This window comes from Hemitrygon akajei, chromosome 4 (genome assembly GCF_048418815.1).
Source record: "Hemitrygon akajei chromosome 4, sHemAka1.3, whole genome shotgun sequence".
NCBI classification, from domain to species: Eukaryota; Metazoa; Chordata; class Chondrichthyes; order Myliobatiformes; family Dasyatidae; genus Hemitrygon; species Hemitrygon akajei.
This window is the reverse complement of record NC_133127.1, coordinates 56,742,363-56,764,059: the sequence shown is the minus strand read 5'-3', so window position 1 is coordinate 56,764,059 and position 21,697 is coordinate 56,742,363. Positions and strand designations below refer to the sequence as shown.

General features: G+C 40.2%; 1 protein-coding gene across 2 annotated transcripts in view; it reads left to right on the top strand.

The window, feature by feature from the left end:
- Nucleotides 1-13,234: 13,234 nt before the first annotated feature.
- The window catches only part of LOC140726374 (serine/threonine-protein phosphatase 2A 55 kDa regulatory subunit B gamma isoform), a 276,820-nt gene continuing 268,357 nt past the window's right edge, over nucleotides 13,235-21,697 (top strand). For both annotated transcript variants that reach the window (XM_073042665.1, XM_073042661.1), the window contains exons 1-2: nucleotides 13,235-13,345; nucleotides 13,462-13,539. In XM_073042665.1, coding sequence (XP_072898766.1) covers nucleotides 13,339-13,345; nucleotides 13,462-13,539 — 85 coding nt within the window. In that variant the 5' untranslated portion in view covers nucleotides 13,235-13,338. The remainder of the gene's footprint in view (nucleotides 13,346-13,461; nucleotides 13,540-21,697) is intronic.

Here is a 21,697-nt window from a genome sequence, read left to right as displayed (position 1 = left end):
ATGAGGTATTGATAGGAATCAGAATCTGATATATCATCACTGACATGTTGTGAAATCTGTGTGGCAGCAAAGACATAAAAACAAATAACTTACAGAAGTAAACAAATGAGGTAGTGTAATGGGTTCATGGACTGTTCAGAAATAAGATCGTAAAACATAGAAGCAGAACTAGGCCATTTGGCGCATTGGGTCTGCTCCACCATTCCATCAGGGACATTTATTGTCCCTCACAACCCCATTTACCTGTGTGCTCCCTGTAACATTTGAGATCCTGATTAATCAAGAACGTATCAACCTCCACCTTTTATATGCTCAATGACTTGACCTGCGTAGCCCTCTGTGGCAATGAATTCCACTGATTCACCACTCTCTAGCGAAAGAAATTCATCCTCACCTGTGTTCAAAACTCTCAGTTCTGAGGCTGTCCCCTCTGGTCCTAGAATCCTCCATTATTGGAACCAATCCCTCCACATCCACTCTATCTAGGCCTTTCAATATTCGATAATTTTCAATAAGATCCCCCTCATTCTTCTAAACTCCAGTAAGTACAGACCTAGAGCCATCAAATGCTTCCAATCCTAGGATCATACTCATGGCCCTCTTCAATGCCAGCACATCCTTCCTTAGATAAGGCACCCAAAATTGCTCACAGTACTCCAAGACTGGTCTGACCAATGTCTCATAAAACCTCAGCAATACATCCTTGCTCTGATATTCTCTCTCTAAATGAATGCTAACAATGCACTTGCCTTCCTTACCATTGACTCAACTTGCAAGTTAACCTTCAGGGAATCCTGCGCAAGTATTTCAAAGTCACTGTACACCTCTGATTTTTGAATTTTCTCAAATCTAGAGAAGGACCTTTCTTGTAATAACATGAGCTCTTATCTTGTTAAGCAGCCTTATCTGTGGCACCTTGTCAAAGGCCTTCTAAAAACCGAAACAAACAGCATACACTGACTGTCCTTCGTCTATCCAGCCTGTTACTTCCTCAAAGAACTCCAACAGATTTGTCAGGCAAGATATCCCCTTTCAAAATACATGTTGATTTTTGGACTATTTTAGCATCTGCCTCCTAGTACTCCAAAACCTCATCCTTATTAATAGATTCCAAGATCTTCCCAATCAGGCTAAATGGCCTATAATTTCCTTTCTTCTGTCTCCCTCCCTGTGGTGAACTACATATACTTGTCTGGACACCCCCCCCCCCCCCCCCCCGCACTGACTGCTCCTGTGGCTCCTCCCACAGACCCCAGTATAAAGGCGATTGGAGACACTGCTCTTTCCTCAGTCTCCAGGATGTTGTGTGGTGGCCGCTTGCTGCTTGTGCTTTCTTCCAGCCAATAAAAGCCTACCTTAACTCACATCTCCGAGAGTTATTGATGGTGCATCACTCCCTTAAAAAGTGGAGTGACATTTGCAATGTTCAGCCTCAGGAACAATTCCAGAATCTAGTGATTCTTGAAACATCATTCCAAATGCCTCCACAATCTCTTCAGCTACCCTTTTCAGAACTCTGGGCTGTAGTCCTTCTGACTCAGATGACATTTATCTTCAGACTTTTCAGCTTCCCAAGCACCTTCTCCTTAATAATAGTAAAACATTCCCTTCTTTCCCCTGGCACTCTCACAGTTCTGGCAGTCTGCTAGTGTCTTCCAGAGTGAAGCCTGACAGAAAATATTTAGCAGTTTGTCCACCATTTATTTTCCCCCCATTACTATATCTCCAGTCTCATTTTCCGGTTATCCAATATTCACTCTCATTTCTCTGTTACTTTAGACAGTATTGTATATATGAAAAAACTTACTGTATCCTTGCTTATATTATTGGCTATCTTCCCTTCATATTTCATCTTTTCTCTCTTTATGGCTCTTTTAGTTCCCTTCTGTTGGTTTTTAAAAGCTTGCCAATCCTTTGCTTACACACTAATTTTTGCAATATTGCATGCCCTCTCTTTTGCTTTTATGCTGTCTTTGATTTTCCTTGTCAGCCACGGTTGTGTCATCCTCCCTTTAGAACACTTCTTCATCTTTGGGATATTTCTTTCCTGCACCTTCCAAATCTCCCCCAGAAACACCAGCCATTGCTGTTCTGCTGTCATCCCTGCTGATATCCCATTCCAATCAATTTTGGCCAGCTCCTCTCTCATGCATACTAAATTCCCTTTACCCCATGATAATACTGATACATCCGATTTGGCTTCTACTTTGCAAACTGCGCAGTGAATCCTGTCATATTAAGATCACTGTCTTCTAAGAATTCCCGTATCTTAAGCTCTCTAATCAAATCTGAGTCATTACATAAAACCCAGTCCAGTACTGCTGCTTCCCTATTGGGTTCAACCACACGCTGCTCTAAAAAGGCATCTCATACCCATTCTGCACATTTGCTCTCTTGGTATCCAGCACCAACCTGATTTTCTCAATCTACCTGCATATTGAAATCCCCCATGATTATCACAACATTTCCCTTTTAACATCTTTTCTATCTCCTATTGTAATTTGTAGTCAGTATCCTGGCTACTGTTTGGAAGCCTGTGTATAACTCCCATCAAGGTCCTTTTACGCTTGCAGTTTCATAACTCTATCCACAATGACTCTACATCTTCCAATCCTGTGTCACCACTTTCCAAGTATTTGATTTCATTGTTTACCAACAGAGCCACCCCACCCACTGCCTGTCCTTTTGATACTATGTGTATCCTTGGATGATAATTCCCAGTTATGATCTTCTTACAGCTGTGATTCAGAGATTTCCACAATCTCATACCTGCCAATTTCTAACTGTGCTACAAGGTTATCTACCTTATTCCATCTACTGCGTGCTTTCAAATATAACAACTTCAGTCCTATATACATCTTCCTTTTTGATGATGACCCTATGTAACACTTTAATTCATTCCACTGACTGTAATTTCCCCCCCATCAACTGCCTGTCCTTCCTCAGAATCTCACTATACAGTACATTGTAAGTAGTTGTACACCAAGTGCCCCAGTCTTAGCCCGATCACTCTAGTTCCCATCCTCTTGCAAAATTAGTTTCAACCCTCCCCAACACTTCTAGCAAAGCTGCCCACGGGGTTATTGGTACCCCTTGGGTTCATCAACCCATTCCCTCCCCAGAAGAGATCCCAATGAAGCAGAAACCGGAAACCCTGTTCCCTACAGCTATTCTTCAGCCATGCATTCATCTGCCAAATCACCCTCTTCTTACCCTCACTGCACATGGCACAGGCAGCAATCCAGAGATTACTACCCTGGAAGTCCTGCTTTTCAGCTTTTACTTCACCCCTTATACTCTCTCTTCAGGACCTCCTCCCTTTTCCTTCCTGTGTCACTGGTATCAACACGTGCCACAACTTCCGGCTATTCACCCTCCCCCTTGAGAATGGTGTGGACCCAATGATTGAGGGGAAAGGTGATAGAGGGGAAGAAGCTGCTTCTGAATTGTTGCTTGTATCACTTCCCTGATAGCAACGAGAAGAGGGCATGTGTCGGATGGTGAGAGGGTCCTTAAAGATGGATGTTGTGTTATCGAGGCACTGTCTCTTGAATATGCCCTACATGATAGATGGCTTGTGCCTGTGATGGAGCTGACTAAGTCTATACTCCTCAGAGCCCCTTGCAATTTTGTGCACTGTTGTCTCCATACCAGGCCAAAATGCTGCCAGTCAGAAGGGTTTCCACCACATATCTATAAAAATAAATGTATGGCAGAGAGTCTTTGATGACATACCAAATCTACTCAAATTCCTAATGAAATAGAATCATTGTTTGTGATTGCATCAACGTGTGGGATAGATGCATTTCATTCATTAACAATGGTGATGCTCATGGTAAATTAGAGAATATTGTCACTTTTCTGTTCCTCTCATGTCTTAATGTTACTGAGTTGTATTTCCTTCCTTATTTGTCACATTCTCTTTTCTGCTTCCTTTTTTATCTTTGAATATAGGAGGCCACAAATTTTTGTGACAGTCTTGAGTGAAATGTGGCCTGTAACACCTCCCTGCTTGTTCTCTCCAAAAGCTCTCTTAGCTCCTGTCATATCCAGCAATTGTTCACTTCCCCACCCAGCCTTTCCTACCCTAATGCTTCCTCTTCAAAAGGACACTCAACTCCTTTTTCAGCTCACATCAAGACTCAGTCTACTCACTCATAGTCTTCAATTAGAATTCCCTTTCAAAATGTAACATTTTAATATACAAAAACTGCAAAAAAATGTACAAGATGCTGGTGAGGCCTCAATTGCAGATTTATGTTCTATTTTTGTCACCACGTCATAGGAAAGATGCCATCCAACTGGAAAGAGTGCAGGAAATTCACAAGGATATTGACAGGATTTGAGGGTTTGAGTTTTTGGAGAGGCCGAGCAAACAATCACATTATTTTTTGGAGCATGGGGCATTGAAGCTTATTGAAAATTAAAAGGCTTAGGTAGAGTAGGTGTACAGAGAACATTTCCTATAGTGGGTGAGACCAGGACCAGAGGGCACAGCCTCAGAATATAAGGCTGTCCGTTTAGAACAGAGATAAAGAGGCATGTGGAATTCATTGCCACAGATGCTTGCACAAGCCAAGCCATTGGGTGTATTTAAAACGGAGTTTGATAGGTTCCTGATTTATTAAAGGATTACAAGGAGAAGGCAAGAGAATGGGGTTGAGAGAGAGCAGAATGTGCTGAATGTCTTATGGTCTTAAATCTTGCACCTTACACCCATGCCTTCTAGTTGTTGTTTCCTCAACCCTGTGAAAAAGACAGAGTGCATCTTCACACAGAGGGTGGAATGTATATGGAACAAACTGATAAAGGAAGTGGTTAACGCACGTACAATATCACCATTTAAATAACATATGGACAGGTACATGAATAGGAAATACTTAAAAGGAAATGGGCCAAATTAGAGGAAAAAGGAGTAGTTTAGATGGGCACCTTGGTTGGCATGGACGTGTTATCATTTGAGAGGATCTCTCCTGTGTCCAGCACGTAAGTGCCATTATAAAGAAAGCTCGGCAGTGTGTGAACTTTCTTTGTGAAGATTTGGCATGTCACCTAAAATTTTGATTAACTTCTATAGATGTGTGGTGGAGAGTATATTGGCTGGCTGCATCGCGAACCAGAATAGAAACATCAATGCCGTTGATTGGAAAGGCCTACAAAAATTAGTGGATATGGCCCAATCCTTCATGGGTAAAGCCTTCCCCACCATTTAAAAAAACATCTACACAGAGCGTTGTTGCAGGAAAGCAGCACCCATCATCAAGGACCCCCAACGTCCAGACCATGCTCACGTCTCACTGCTGCTATCAGGAAGGAGGTACAGGAGCCTCAGACCCACACCACCAGGTTCAGAAACACTTATTACCCCTCGACCACCAGGAAGGAGGTACAGGAGTCTCAGACCCACACCACCAGGTTCAAGAACAGTTATTACCTCTCACCCATCAGAGGGATAACTTCATTCAGCTTCCTCAGCCCGTCACTGAAGTGTTACCACAATTTACCTTCAATGACTCTTCATCTCATGTTCTTGCATGTTTATTGCAAATGCAATGTTAGCATTGATCTCAAGAGGTCTAGAATACAAGAGCAGAGATGTGATGCTGAGGCTTTACAAGGTACTGGTGAGGCCTCACCTTCAACATTGTGAACAGCTTTGGGCTGCTTAGAAAGGATGTGCTGGCATTGGAGAGGGTTCAGATGAGGTTCACAAGGATGATTCTGGGAATGAAAGGGTTATCATTCGATGAACATTTGATAGCTCTGGATCTGTACTCGCTGGAATTTAGAAGGATGAGGAGGATCTCATTGAAACTTTTTGGATGTTGAAAAGCCTAGGCAGAGTAGATGTGGAAAGGATGTTTCCCATAGTGGGGCAGTCTAGGACAAGAGCGCACAGCTTCAGTATAGAGAGATGTCCATTTAGAACAGAGATGTGGAGAAATTTCATTAGCCAGAGGGTGGGGTGTATTTAAGGCAGCAATTGATAGGTTCTTGATTAGACACGGCATCAAAGGTTATTGTGAGTAGGTTGGGGAGTGGGGCTGAGGAGGGGAAAAATGGATCAGCCATGATTGAATGGCAGAGCAGACTTGATGGGTCAAATGGCCTAATTCTGCTTCTATGTCTTATGGTCTTTATTTATTTATTATTATTTCTTGTTTTTTTTTCATTTTGCATTTGCAGTTTGCTGGCTTTTGCAAATTTGTTGTCTGTCCATCCTGTTGGGTGTGGTTTTTCATTGATTGCATTGTGTTTCTTGTACTTACTGTGAATGTCCACAAGAAAATGGATCACAGGCTTGTGTATGGTGACATATGTGTTTTGATAATAAATTTACTTTGAAACTTTGAACAAGATCAAAGACCCAAGAGCAAGATTGCTGTACTGGAAGGAAATGAGGGATTGTTGCATTCTGTATTTCAGAGAGACATGGCTCACTTCAGATATATCAAATACATTGGTAAGACTCAAGGGATTCTCGATACACTTGATGGACTGGACTTCTCATTCAAAGAGGGGAAAAGGTGTGGGTCTGTGTTTCATGATAAATTCTTCGTGGTGCTCAGTCTCTTGTTGCACTCTTCTTTCCCCAACCTGTAACATTTTATGATTAAGTGCTGTCCATTCTACTTACCAAGAGAGTCCTGTTCCATGTGCACTTTACATACCACCAAAGGCCAATGTTGAGCAAGCACTCGAGGTATAGAATGCAGGCTACCTGGGCACCTTTCAAATCATTGCCGAGGAATTCTATCAGGCTTGTTTGAAGAAATCTTTGCCCAGATATCAGCAACATATTACCTGCAGCACAAGGGGTCCCGACACACTCGACCACTGCTACACTACGAGAAAGAGTGCCTACCATTCCATGCCGAGAACGCATTTCAGGATATCTGACCCCTTGGCATACAGGCAGAGGCTGAAGAGCACGGCTCCAGTGAAAAGGACAGCAAAGTGGCAGAGGAGTGGCTACAGGATTGCTTCAAGTTGGTGACTTGGCCGTGTTCCACAGCTCATCAGAAAATCTGAATGAATGTGCTACTGTTGTCACAGACTATAGAAAAACTTTATAAAAAGATGAGTGTGACCCCACAAAATTATTCAGAGTCTTCCCCAGGCTGAAGCCCTGGATGAACGGAGATATCCACAATCAGCTGAGAGCCGTATCAATGGTGTTCAGATCTGGTAACCAGATTTGATACATGAGGTCCAGGTATGACCTCCAGAAAGCAATCTCCATGCGAAGTGGGAATTCTGGCCCAAGCCTAAATCACTGAAAGTTGCCTAATAGCTGTGGCAGGGCTTAAACACTATCATCTCCTCCAAAGAGAAACCAAGTGACATGCGTGACAACAAGGTTTTGCTCCCTGATAAGCTCGGACTCCATTTGAACAACAGATCAAGGAGGCTTCTTCACAAACTCCAACATCCCCGATGACCCTGTGAGTTTGGTCTTTAAGGCTGATGTGAGAGCATCTTTTAGGAGGGTGAACCCCACGGAAAGGGTACCTGGTCGAGTATTCAAGACCCGTGCTGATCAACAGGCTGGAGTGATCACTGAGATCTTTAACCTCTCACTTTGGCAGTCTGAGGTCTCCACCGGTTTCAAGCAGGCTTGTTCTACTGGCACCTAAGAAGAATGTGGTAAACTGCTCAATGACTACGTCCAGTAGGACTTACAGCCACTGTGATGAAGTGCTTTAAGAATTTGGTGATGAAACGTATCAATTCCTGCCTAAGGAGTGACCTACTTCCACTGCAGTTTGCTTACTGTCACAATAGGTCAACAACAGATACCACTTCATTGGCTCTTCTTTCAACCTTGGAACATCTAGACTGTGAATATACATACATCAGGATGTTCTTCATTGACTACAGCTTATCTGTTATCAAATGCTGTTCTCCCCTCAACGTTAATCAATAAGCTACACGATCTTGGTCTCAAAACCTCCTTGTTCAACTTCATTCTCGATTTCCTCACTTGCAGACCCAGTCAGTTTTGAATGGCCACATGACTTCCTCCACAATCACCAATAGCACACGTGCACCACAAGGCTGTGTGCTTACCCCTGCTCTACTCACTTTACACTTATGACTTTGAGGGTAAGCACAGCTCCATTGTTATATTTAAGTTTGCTGATGACACCACTGTCGTCATCTGAATTGGTGACATATCAGCATATAGGAGGAAGATTGGAAATCTGGCTGAGCGGAGCCACAACAATCACCTCTCACTTAATGTCAGCAAGACTTGGGGGCTGATAGTTGTCTACAAGAGGGGGAAACTGGAGGTCTATGAGCCACTCCTCATCAGTGGATCAGAGGTGAAGAGGGTCAGCACAAAGACATAAACTTACTTTAAATTACATAATAAATAAACAAAGAGTGCAAAAATATTGAAAAGAAATTTGGTGGCAGAAGGAAAAAAGCTGTCCTGGAGATGCTGGAAATCCAAAGCAACACATACAAAATGCTAGAGGAACTCTGACAGCGCCTGACCTATTGAGTTCCTCCAGCATTGTTGAGTGTTGTTTTTCAGGCTCCTGTACCTCCTCCCTGATAGTAGTAACAAGAAGAGGGCACGTCCCAGATGGTGATGGTCCCTAACAATAGATGCTACCTCCTTGAGGCACTGCCTCTTGAAGATGTCCTTGATAGTAGGGACGGTTGTGCCTATGATAGAGCTGGCTAAGTCTGTAACCCTCTGCAGCCTCTTGCAATCCTGTGCATTGAAGACTCCATACCAAGATGTGATATAATGAATGTGAATGATCTCCAGATGTTGACATTTGCGAGTTTTTGATAACATATCGAATCGCAAATCACCTTATGGGTGATGGTTGAACAAAGGTTGTTTCTTGGAATGGAGGCTGATGAATAGTGGTCTCTGCTGGGACCCCTGTTTTTCATTGTTTATACAAATCATTTGGGTGCAAATGATCAAGGCTTGACCAGTAAATTTGTGAACGATACAAAATTAGGTGTGGTAAATTGTTAAGAAGGTTACTGTAGATTGCCAGGGGATCTTGATCAGTTAGGGAAGAGGGCTAAGGCATGGCAAATGGATTTCAATACTGATAAGTGTGAGGTGATCCAATTTGTAGATAACTTATACTGTGAATGGTAGGGTGCTAAGAAATGTAATGAAACAGAGGAACAAAAGGATTCAACTGCATAGTTCATTGAATGCAACATACAAGGTGGCAACAATTTGGCCTTCATCAGTCAGGGCAATGAGTATAGGGGTTATGTCATTATTTTACAGTTGTATAAGCCATTGGTGAAGCTGCACTTGGAATACCATGCACAGTTTTCATTACCCTGTAATCGAAAAAACATGGTTAAACTGGAAAGAGTACAGAAAAGATTTATGAGGACATTGTCAGGCCCGAGTTTAAGGCGAAGTTGGCCAGGCTAGGTTTTCATTCCGTGGAACCTGGAAAAATGAGGGGTTGACCTTATAGACAAGCTTCAAATTATGAGAGGCATAGAAAAGATGGACGGCAACAACCCTTTCCCCATGATGGTGGAAACCTAAACTAGGGGCCATAGATTTAGGGTGAAAAGGGAAAGATGTAAAAGGGATCAAAGGGGCAACTTTTGCAAGTGAAAGGTGTTGAGTGTATGGAATGTGCTGCCAGAAGGAATGGTTGAGGCAGTGACTATCATGTCATTTTTTAAGCAATTGCATAGATACATGGGCACATGGAGGGGTAGGGCTTAGCGAGATATAGGCTAAACTCAGGAACTGGGACTACTTGTGTAGCAGAGTGGTCTCCATGGACCTGATAGACTGAAGGGCATGTATCTGTGCTGTATTGTACTATCACTCTCTGTCTCCCCCCACTCTCCTTCCCTCCCTTTCTCTCTCTCACCAACACCCTCTCTCTCTTTCTCTCACCAACACCCTCTCTCTCTCTTTCTCTCTCTCCCTCCCTTTCTCTCTCTCACCAACACCCACCATCCTTCAATTAATAGGTGTTAGCAAGCATAAACTATCTTTGCATGTATGATGTTAACAGTAACTTTTTTCTTAATTGCTGTGGAGAAATAATTAGATGAGTTCAAAGGCTCTTCTATGAATATTTAACTGACACTAAGTAAAGTACATTCTCTCATTATTTTCTCACTTTCTCACTTCGTGCTTTTTAGCCATCTTTTAAACGTTTGTAAAACCTTTAATGGTTGTAGACTCAAAACTTTTAATTTCTCTCTCATTCACAACACACAAGCTCTTTGAACAAAAATCTAGAATCGCTGATTACACAGGGCAAAGCTCCTGTTCTGCAGGCAGGTGCCTGGACTGTGCTCCTTTCCCACGATGCCTTTGTGCTACCTGTATTGAGCTTCAATGCATCTTACAACACATATCCCTGCATTCTTATGTACCAGTCAGCAGCAGCATTGACTTCAGACATCTCCATACACTGGAAGATCTACACATACTGGCAGACCACAGTGCATCTTTCACTGAATTTATGATCTTGCAGCAACAGGTGATCTTTTTGAAAGTTGCATGCAAATTGGGCATTGCATTTCCTATGTGACAATGATGACTGTGCCTCAAAAAGCCCTTTATTGATTATAAAGTGCTTTGCAATGTTTCAGGGTTGTGAGAACACCATTTAAGAATCTTTCCCTGAATTTTCTGAATTTGTCTTTATTTGCATTGTTACAATTATTATTTTTATATTTACTAAATAAACAACACAATAGCTAGCCTTGTTATAAAACTATCTTACCGTGAAAATATTATCATTATGCAATAGCTTCATAACTTCTCAATGCATACCATATTTCATTCCTTAATTATTACAAACATGCAACGATATTTGTATCTTTTTCTATGCTTGCATTGTACTTACTAGTGTTTGATTCTGAACCAAATGTTATGAATGTAATGGTTCTTTACCTAGAAATTAAATTCTAATGTTCTCTGAATTAAATAGAAACCTTATCACATGTTTTGTAGAGACTCAGTTCTGTCTCTTTTTTTGGCCTATTGAGGCAATTCAGTAGAGATTGATTTGGCAATTGACATGAATTAGCAACACTGAAAATCAAAACAAACAGAATAAGACAGCACAGAAAAGATACATAACAGCGATAAGATTCCTATTTAGCCTTTGGAGAAAATCAGTGTTTAATCAACGTATAAAACCATTACGTTAATCACATTTTGCAACACTATTCAGAATGAAACATTTGAGCTATACATTATGAACAGGGCAAATGGAGATAAGAATTTACTTGTGCATATAGAGTGCGTGAATTGAAATGTAATACACGCCTGAGTTTGTAAAGCATCACAGAAACGAGTGGTGAAGTTCCCCAATGCAAAGAACATGATAAAATAGAGCAATTCTCCCTGGCTGCACCAATAGAGTGATAAAGTGATCACTTTTAGAGTGATAAATGATACCAAACACCAGATTTTGGCTTTCTGTGCTTATTGACTTCTTGCTGCTCTCATGGGTTTACCATTGAATTGGGAAGGTAATGTCAGAGAGAAGCTGTGATATTAAATGTCATTAACTAAAACACACAGTAGGTGGACATTGTTGGCATAATCTATTTGTTAAAGTTGGATTGGGTGCCATATTTTCAAAGATGCTTAAGACAAAATGAGCAAATTAACATTTTCTATTGTGAAGGGTAAATTAAGAGATAGAAAGTGTCAAAATTATGAACGTTGTCTAAAAATTGTACATTCATCTGAGATTTCAAGCATAAGACATCCATTACTAGAATAAATGATAAATCACCGAAGGAAAATTTCAAAATGATTGCAATATTTTGACAGGATGATCTGTAGGAAGCGAACGTTGGTTTGTAATTATTACAAGAATAGATGGGATGAAATTTAAGTATATTTCCTACCCATTAAAATGTGCATTTATTTACCTTTCACAACACCCCACAATGCCATCCAGCCAATGAAATGCTAATGGATGTTATATAAGACCACTGTTGAAGATTTGCATAAAGCTCCCATAACCAATGCTGTGATAGATTGTCTGTTTACAACAGGTTTATTACATACAAATCTCAAGCAGCATATTAAAATAATTCCTTGCTCTTCTTCAAAAGGCTATATTGATATCTTTGATGTTCATTTGAAAAAACTGGCAGGGTGAAAGGTAGCACCTCTACAAGCTCAGAGCTGCAATGCAGCACCGGCCTATATTTTTCTTGCTCAAATCTTTCAACCAGAAATAAAACCCAGAACCTTCTGGCTCAGAATTAAAGAACTACCAACTGAGCTGCAGCTGACACAAAGAATGATTTACTGTAGGTAGTGAATGAAGATACTGTTCTATTATCGAAAGAAATCGAATGAAAAAAAAGAAATAGTATGCAGTCTGTCAATTCTGTGCACTCTTGCTTGCGTTTGAACTAATGGTGCTTTTTTGGAAGTACCCTCTCTGTTTTGGTATTTTACTTTGAGAGAATTAATAGAGGAAAGATAAAGACAACTCAGCATGACTGGCATCATCTATGGCAAGAGAAGCTATACCATTCCACTCCACAGATTCTGCACAATATGCTGAGTAGCTCTGTTTTATTTCAGATTCGCAGCATCTGCATTATCATTCTGTCCAGGAAATTAAATTATTTAGGGATTGGTGGGGGGGGGGGTGAGAAATTTTTTTTGGTAGCTGGTATCTTTCCAGATTTTGTGGTTATTTGCTTCAGAACAGCCTCCGTTATTTGTCTCCTTGTATGTGAGGATTATATTAAAACAAAAGTGATAAGGCATTGAATCTGCTCACCTGTTAGGTAGTCCCACACTGGTCTCTCAGAACCAGGCAGGGGGCAAGTCAACATCCCAGCAAATATCTGACAAACGCAGAGATTCGTAGGGGACCGGCTGACACTACAGGGACAAAATGTTTTAAATTCCAACAGGTGTTCTGCAAGTAAACGGAGTTTAACTTTTCTCTGACTAGCATAATACCGGAGAGACTGGAGCCAGTGGACTTTTCACCGATCTAAGTGTTAATTTTAAAGAATAGTTCACTGTGAGATGATAAACACCACACTATTTTAATCGGAAAATCACTTTAAATTTGGTAAATCTTCAAAATCTCCACCATGAGTCAACGGAATGGTAACCTGCTTCGCTTTGTCTGATTGGGCAATCGAAAGCTCCTCACCAGGGAATCGCCCCGTTAGTCCTGGCGCGATTGGCTCGAATGGCTGTCAATCAGGACAGCCCCATTCATGGCCAAACCAAGACGATCAGCCAACAGATGATTAAGGGACATCGCTTTGGGGTGTGACCGAGTGTTGGCTCCAGTCTCCCGCTTGTAACGGTGGGGCGAACTCGCAGCCATGAGAAGTAAGATGCAGCAAGACATACTCGGAGCGGCATAGCGTAACATAAGGCTAGTTTGTATTTGTCGAAATACTAGATGCACGTTGAATTGATGCGCTGTTGATGAATTTATCTTTTAGGAGTCGGAGGATGTGGGAACGATGTTCAGTGGTGCTTTACCCAAGTGAAAGGTACCTCGGACCTTGATATATCTGAAGGTAGGATTTAAATTTGTCATCCTCTCCTGTGTGGTGGAAGTGGTATGTTTATCTTTATACACACACCCAACCCCTCTTGAATTACAGGCTTCTCATTCTTTCCTCACATACGTGTTTTATAGTTGTCTTCTAACCTGTTTAAAACGTGAGGATGGGAAATCTGCGTGTGTAGTTATTTAAATTATTTGACCTGTAAAATGGAGTGTGGGTGCTCAAATATTAATTTAGTGTGTTAGGCATTGAATTATCTATCTAGATTTTTAAAAATAATCCCAAGGAATTTGTTGTATCCAGACTGTGTCAAAAAATAATTTAGCAGTTTATCATTTGTGTTAATGAGGTTTTGGAGAATGAAAAGAAGTGTTGTGCTAGAGAAATTTAGGAGTATGGCTACAATGCTATTTTGCCCTTTTTTTGGTCTGCTCTGAGTTTAGTGTCTGGCAGTCAAGTATGAATGTCTGGTATTAACTGGTTTCCTCAGAGCCATTTTTGAAAAAAAGGATTGGAAGGTAGCAATAAATTTAAATTTTATAAATGTCTTCAGTAAAATACAGCTGTGACTTCATCATCCAGAATTATTTTAGTGTAGGTGAGTCAACCAAATTCCATTGATCCAAGTGAAGAGCACTTGGAAATGAGTGATAACACATGACCAAAAACAACTGCTTTTCCTCCTCAAATTTATTTAAAGTAGGACCTATGCATTTCTGTGACTCATTCACTGGGAGTATTATTTTATTAGACTTTATAATTTGATTTTGTTTTCCTACTGCTTGGTTTTGATCTCCCCAACAGAACAGTTCCTAGCCATGCTTGAACTATACCATCTGAAACAGACTTTTATGTTGTTTTACAATTCTCCATTATCAAGAAAGTGACTGTCCAGGGTATCAAAAGTTGTTTGTGTGGGAAGTCCAAGGCATTAATGCTCAAATGTCAGCCTGTGTATAGCCAACTTCATGGGTTGTGTCCTTTTGTAGCAGTCTATTGAACTTGACTTTTTTCTTTTTTAAAATGTGATCACAATCCCATAAATATGTAGTTTCCTTGATCACAAATGTTTGGATGATTGAAGGTCTTAACTCTGTAAAGTTTTACATTGTTCTATGGGGAAGTAAGTATGGGTCACCAACATTAGTGTCTAGTTGATTATGGAGTTGCATCTGCATTCCTGGACAATGGAATTGTTCATGATGAACAGATTTGCTTGTAGTATACCCACAGTTCTATTTGAATATCTACTTCTATATTGTTACAATTGATTACTTGCTTCTGTAGGTTATAACCTTTATTTGACATGTTTAATTGCTTCAAGGGTGAACTTTTCATTGGTATTGGAAGTTCAGATGCATTTCTTTAATCAGCTATTGTATTTAAATTCTGATAAAAGGCTGTACATGGACTGCTGAAGAAATGTTTTGGATCATTTCTTAATATCTGATCATTATTTTGTTTTTGAAATAATGATTTTTTTTCCTAACCTTAATTTGTTAACAGATAATTGAATGTGCAACATAAGTTTGACTTGAGGCACATGCAATGACTTCAATGGATGTAAAATGGAAGGTTCTTCTCAGAAGTACAATTATTTTGTTTGCCAAATGTGTTACTGAGAGGATCCTGAAAAATTCAAGATGGGAGAGCATTCCATTGTTTAGGGGACAGGCAATTGAAGACATCACTGTGATTGTCTAGGATACAAGAATAATTATGTTCTAATGTGATTATAGGAATAGAGGGTATGAAATTAACAATTAAAGAACTTGAGTAGAATGTTGAGCATTGTAAGAAATGTTACATTGATCGATGTGGAACTTGCGTTGTCCGGTGAACAATATGGGGATTTAGGCTTGGCTTTACCGAGGTTTGAAATGGGGAGGCAAGTTGAACCCAGAATTCTTTTTATCTTCAAGAGCTTGGATGAGAGGCTTGGGACTAGCCAACGTAGGCTCAGAGCTGGTTGCTGTTGTCAGGACTGGAATTTAGAAGATTGAGGGGGGATCTTATTCTCACTGGAATTTAGAAGATTGAGGGGGGATCTTATTGAAACATATAAAATTCTAAAGGGATTGGACAGGCTAGATGCAGGAAGATTGTTTCCGATGTTGGGGAAGTCCAGAACGAGGGGTCACAGTTTAAGGATAAAGGGGAAGCCTTCTGTGAAGAATATTGGAACTATTATGCTCTTGTTTGAGGAAATTATTTTTTCAAGAAATTGCTTTTGAAGTGAGAATAAAATAATTTAAAGCAACTTTTTAAGTTTGTGCTTAAAGGTAAACTTTTGTAAGTACTAAAATGCAATCCTTGTGCACTATCAACTACATTTTCCGTAAAGAATTACAAATATGGTAATTAGTGTCAGGTTAGTATTAGTTTCATTTATTGTATGTTTAATTTCAAATGGAGCTGACTTGCAGACTACCAGGAATCTGAGACAGGAACTCTCTCATAAATTGGACGAAGGTGGTGAGGGCATTACAGATGTGAAGAGAGAAAATAATGAAATGATGTATGATTTGTTGGAGAAGGTGGTTCCCGAATGCTTGCATTTGGTGACCTATGTTCTTGAGGTCCTCTTTGCTTTTGGTTGTGATTTTTATGTTAGAGTCCTGGAAGAGAAGCTTAACTGGGTAGATGCAAAGCTGAAACCATGTCTAGCTGATGGTCAGGAATAATTTTTTTCCCATAAAGGCTGGTATATTTTTATTAAACTTGGTATGCAAGAAGACTATGGAGATTTAGGTCTTGAGTGCATTCAAAGTACAGACTCTTGGGTTATTCCAATGGTGAAAGGAAGATTGAAATGAGAATCATGATGGTGGAGGCAAGACGCTGAATGGCTTGCTACTTTTGCATAAATTCTTTGGAGGCTATGACTATGATATTCTCAATTACCTCATGCAGAATATTTTTACATGATATATAGTAATCACACTTTGATCTTAAAACAGACAAATGTCTGTGGATCCCCTTGTGATGGCAGAGTTAATTACTGGTTATTCAAACATCATGCTTGTACATACACTACTGAGGGAGATAAGTCACCAAACATGCTGACTTTCATCTCTCCAGAACATGCTAATGAAACCTAATTTGAAAACCTTGCCAAACAACTTTGTTTATCCAAAGAGTAGGAGATTAAAAAGTGAAGAATACCTTTTATTATGGATTGGGGAAATTGCAAAGTGTTATGTTTTGTCCAAATTTGGAGTGGCATGTGAATGAATGATCTGAATTTTTTCCTTTTGCTAACAGTCCAGTACAAAGGGTGTAGCTTTTCAAATGATCTTTGATCACCAGAGAAAGGTTACAGGTACCCTTCTGCAATCGTAGTGATAATGTCTTGTGCTAATAATAATGGTTCATTCTTCTATACTGGGCAAAAACAAATAATCTGCTTGTATGAAATTCTGGCAGGGATACTCTTATTTTACTGTGGATAGTAACAATTGGCTACTTCATTATTTGATACTAAACTTACACATTTTAAACTTGTTTCATAGTCCTGGTTAGATGATACAGCTGATAATTTGTACGCCCTTAAGTGTTGTTTTTATAAATGGGAATGTTTTGACTATGATTCCAAACATTTCCTCATTATCTATTGTCTGCAAACTTTAAATTGATCATAAAATATAATTAGAGTGTTTACTCTCTCAACAATATCTGTAATGAAGGTCATGGATTTAGCTTAATTGTTGACTATTCCAGTACATTATAACACAAAGTATCATTTAGAATCGGGTAGCTTTCTACAATGGGAATGGAGCTGCAGTAATTTTCATGTTTGTCTATTTATAGTTTCCTGGAGAGGTTTTGTGTGTGTGTGTGTGTCACATTTAATGGAAATTTTTTGTCTGTTCATCTCTAACAACTCCATTGGAGGTAGTTTTTTAACCTTCTGTTGTTTGAACCATCTGCCTATCACTTGCAGTTTAATGTTTCACCAAATGTTCCTATTTAATTGTTTTGATAATGTAGCACTTGTGTAACAGTACATTAGCTAGCAGCAGGATGATGTAGCTTATTGCGCACAATAGGAAACTCTCTCACTTAATTTTCCTGTACACTCGAATAGAGGACGAAAGGCAGATTATCACCTCATCTTTCTGTGATGCAGGGGCTGGACACTTTTTTCTTCAAAAAGTCTTGATATTTAGTTAAGTTCATTTCAAACTGCTCATGATTTTTAAGCTATGGTTGCATTTTGTCTTGTTCACCATTTCTTTAAAGGGCTCAAATGCTGCAAGTATGACATCTCATTGCATTGGACCATTTGTGTCAAAAGCTTTTCCTGGCTTATTCATAGAAAACATCATTGGATCGAAAAGAATTTAACCAGAATTGATTATAGTATGGATTCAGCTGAAAATGTATGCCAGAATCTCCCAAATCATCGAATTTAATGTCACTATTTTAAGGATGCTTGTCACGTGGAAGAGAGTATCTGCAATGTAGCATACAACAGAATGGTGGCAACTGAAGGTAGAGATGAAAATCAGGAAATGCTCAGCAATTGCAGGCAGCAATTGGTAGAGAGAAAATAAATTTAACTTCAATTGTCTTTCATTAGGACTGTGCTTAGAATGGCTCAAAAATGGGCCCCTGAGTGCTTTGTAATTCATCGTTGAGAGCTGAGTTTATATTTCGCATGTTTTGAACTGAAAATAGCCTAAATTTTCAGCTTGCTTTAAAACTGGCAGCCGCATTTGGAAGAACTTCCACAAATAGTATCTCAACTCAAAACAAGCTAAAGAACTGATTACTTGGAATGTTGATTTTTTTTTTGCTGCTGTTGCTTCTTATCACCATTTGTCAGGGAAAGCAATTGTAACTTGTTGCAAGGTTTCACAGCTTCGTTAGCAGTATCTGGTCTCTGACATCACTACACCCCCACAATTACTATATTTTATCTAGCTAGTGTCTGTAAAAAGCAAGCAAATGTACAGAGAAGTAGTTTATTGAGGAGAATGAGTTTTGCATCATCCAACGCTAGTTTATATATAGTTTTTGAATATTAAGACCCATTATTCACATAGGAAAAAAAAATAACATTATGCAAGGATTATTCTTTCACCTGATTTCTGAGATGTGTGATACAATTACACTGCCGGAATTGGGCTGGGTTTCCGCGATTAACAATGCCATTTTGTCACATTTGTTCCTGATTACTGAGTGCTTGATGAATCTTCAAAGGCAAGGATTGCTTCCACTCTGCTTCTGAGGTGGCTCTTTAGCCCATGTGAGATTCATTGAAGGAGTTTGCAGTGCTTTATGGGGCAAACGGTTGGATAATTTGAGAGTTGGTATTGTTGGAGATCATTTACCTTGCTGAATCCACATTAATTGTCAAGCACCCATTCACAATAACACTGCATGGATCCCATTCTATCCACATTCTCTTCTTCCCCCCCCCCCCCCCGCCCCATCTCATCAAAACACCAATTTAATTGGTCAGTTAATTTGTCATCTATCGTACATGTATATAGCTTGGGTGCCTGAGACCTTTGCACACTACCGCGGTAATTTTATGTATTGCACTGTACTGCTGCAAAAACAAAATTTCATGACGTGTGAATGATTAAACCTGATTCTGATGGGGGGGGGGGTCTCCATTGTGGACTGAGAGTGGGAAAGGGTCGGGGAGAGAAAATATCATTGTTGGGAAAAGAGGGAGGGAGAGGGAAGCCCAAGAGAATTTCTGTAATGATCAATAAACCAGTTGTTCATAATCAAATGACCTTGCCTGATGTCTCGGGGTTGGGTGTGTCTGCACCTGCCCCCGACACCCCTTCTCTGCCACCTATCCCACATCCCCACCCCACGGCGTTCCACCCCCCTCCATACAGCTCAGCTCTCCATACAACAGTTGTTTTGGTAGTCGACTGTCAGACATCCTGACGACATGGCCAGCCCATCTGGCTTGGGCTTTCTGTAGGAGGGTGTAGACGCTGTGGGTGCTAGCCCGCTCCAGGACCTCCGTGTCTGGGACTTTGTCCTGCCGTCGTACGTGGAGAAGTCTGCGGAGGCAGTTGAAGTGGAAGTGGTTGAGCTGTTTAGTGTGTCTGCTGTAGACAGTCCGGGTCTCGCTGGCATAGAGGATTAATCTCACTCCAGTCAAAAACGTGTTGGTTTGTGAGGCAAGATTCTCGTTAGGAAGGTTGAGGAGCAGATTGGCCTGCGCCTGTGGCAGATCCACTGACAGTTGGGACCTTCAATCTACAGACATTAAATGGAGATAGATTAATTATTGAGGAAGCCAAATTTTGGAAGTTGTTTTCACTAGAAAGTAGAAGGAGGTTGCTATGAAGGCTTTTAAGGTTATGTAAGTATTTGACGTGAAGATTATTTACATGTGTGGACGAGAATCTTGGCATTTATGTAAGCAAGCCACCAGTAAATCCAAAAGAATTCTGGAGAAGCTTTGGAACCTGAAGTGCATTAAGAAATAAATTTATTGCCACACAACTGAAGGCAAATAGCAAGGAAGCATTTGACTAGCTACCTAGGATCCAGCAGGAGAAGGAAATGGAAGATGTATTCAAGGTGTTGGTTGATATGGAATGGAGTACTAACATGAACATAAATTGCCTTTGCTGAAAAGCCTGTTCCTGTACTTGGCAGCAACAGTTCAGTTTTACTGGTGCTCTCTACAGCAACTTCAAGTGGAATTTTAACCATTTTAGATTTAAATGCAGAGATAGTTATTGGGGGGTAGGAGAACTCATTAGCTAACTGATTTGGAAGTAGACAAGCCACTATGAATAGAAAACCTATCTTTAAGTTAAAGAGTCAATAATTAAAAGCATTTGGAACAAATGGCACTGAATCATGAGATCAAGTGGCTAAATGCAAGTTCCAAAAAAGCGTATCACCCCAATAAACACATGCAGTAAAATCAGTTGGAATCTTGTTCCATGAATTGAGCTGATTTGATAGCCCATAATGATAGTGATTTGAAATATAGACACTAAGCTAATTTGTGAGCAGAAATACTTTATTGTGCGAGGATGTGACGAAGACATTAGATGAAAGCTGGCAGTCTTGTGTAGTTTTGTGTATTTTCTTGAGAGAATTTGAAGATTGACAGGACTCCAAAGAAGGTATGATGACATCAATGACAAACAGTTATAGGTAAGATTTTTTAAAATCTTCCTCACTAACAGTATTTAAATTAAGTCAGTGTAACACAGTCTGAGGGAAATGAAGAAATTAGGTTTGCAATGATCACTTTAAAGTGAGTATATATCTAGTAACAAAGGGGAGTTGAAAATGTTCTTCCAAAGTCCATTTCAGAGGTTGTTAGAATACTTAAAAATTGGAAATGGCCTTTGAACCTGAGGTGACAGTGGAGTTTGGATGTATATGAAGTGCGACATCTGAAGGTGTAGTAAAGAAACTGGTAAATGTATGTGACCAGTGGTGTTCCACAGGGATAAGAGCAGGAACGTCATGTATGTAAATAATTTCAGAGGGTGTGGAGAAAGATGGAAGGGTCTGTATCGCAATTCATCCTGAGCAGCTGAGTGACAGGGGGCTCTCTGATCTACAGACTGTTCCCAGAGACACCCACAGAAACGGACATCAAATGCTGCTGGCACATCATTAACTCGGTAAAAGATGCTCTTTTGTCTGCCCGAAAGTTGTTGATCTGACAACAGGTCGAGATGTCCATTGAGGAATGCTGCTGTCTGGCACATTCCAGGCTGCAGGAATACGTGCTGAGGGATGCACTGAAGCTTGGTACAGCCACCACAAGGGCTCAGTGGGGAAGGACCATGGTGTAGGGTTCTTCTACTGGAGAAGGTGGTGCTGGGTTGGGTGAGGGAGTCTCTCATTTAATGTAGAATAGTATGCCACCCCAGTGGATATGAGTGGAAGCAGTGCTATTGATGTATAAGAATATAATAGAACAGTATTGAAAGCATTGATTATGAATGTAAAAATGGCACTGTATGGTTTATTGTAAATATTTTTTATTATGAATAAAGCTTATTTTGATTAAAAAGGATTTGGATGAAAACGCAGGTGGATGGACAAGTCTGAAAGATCTAGATAGAGTGGGTGTGTAGAGAATGTTTCCAATAGAGGAAGAATTTAAGAACAGAGGATGTAGTATCAAGATAGCAATACATCCTGTTGTTGCATGAATGCAATC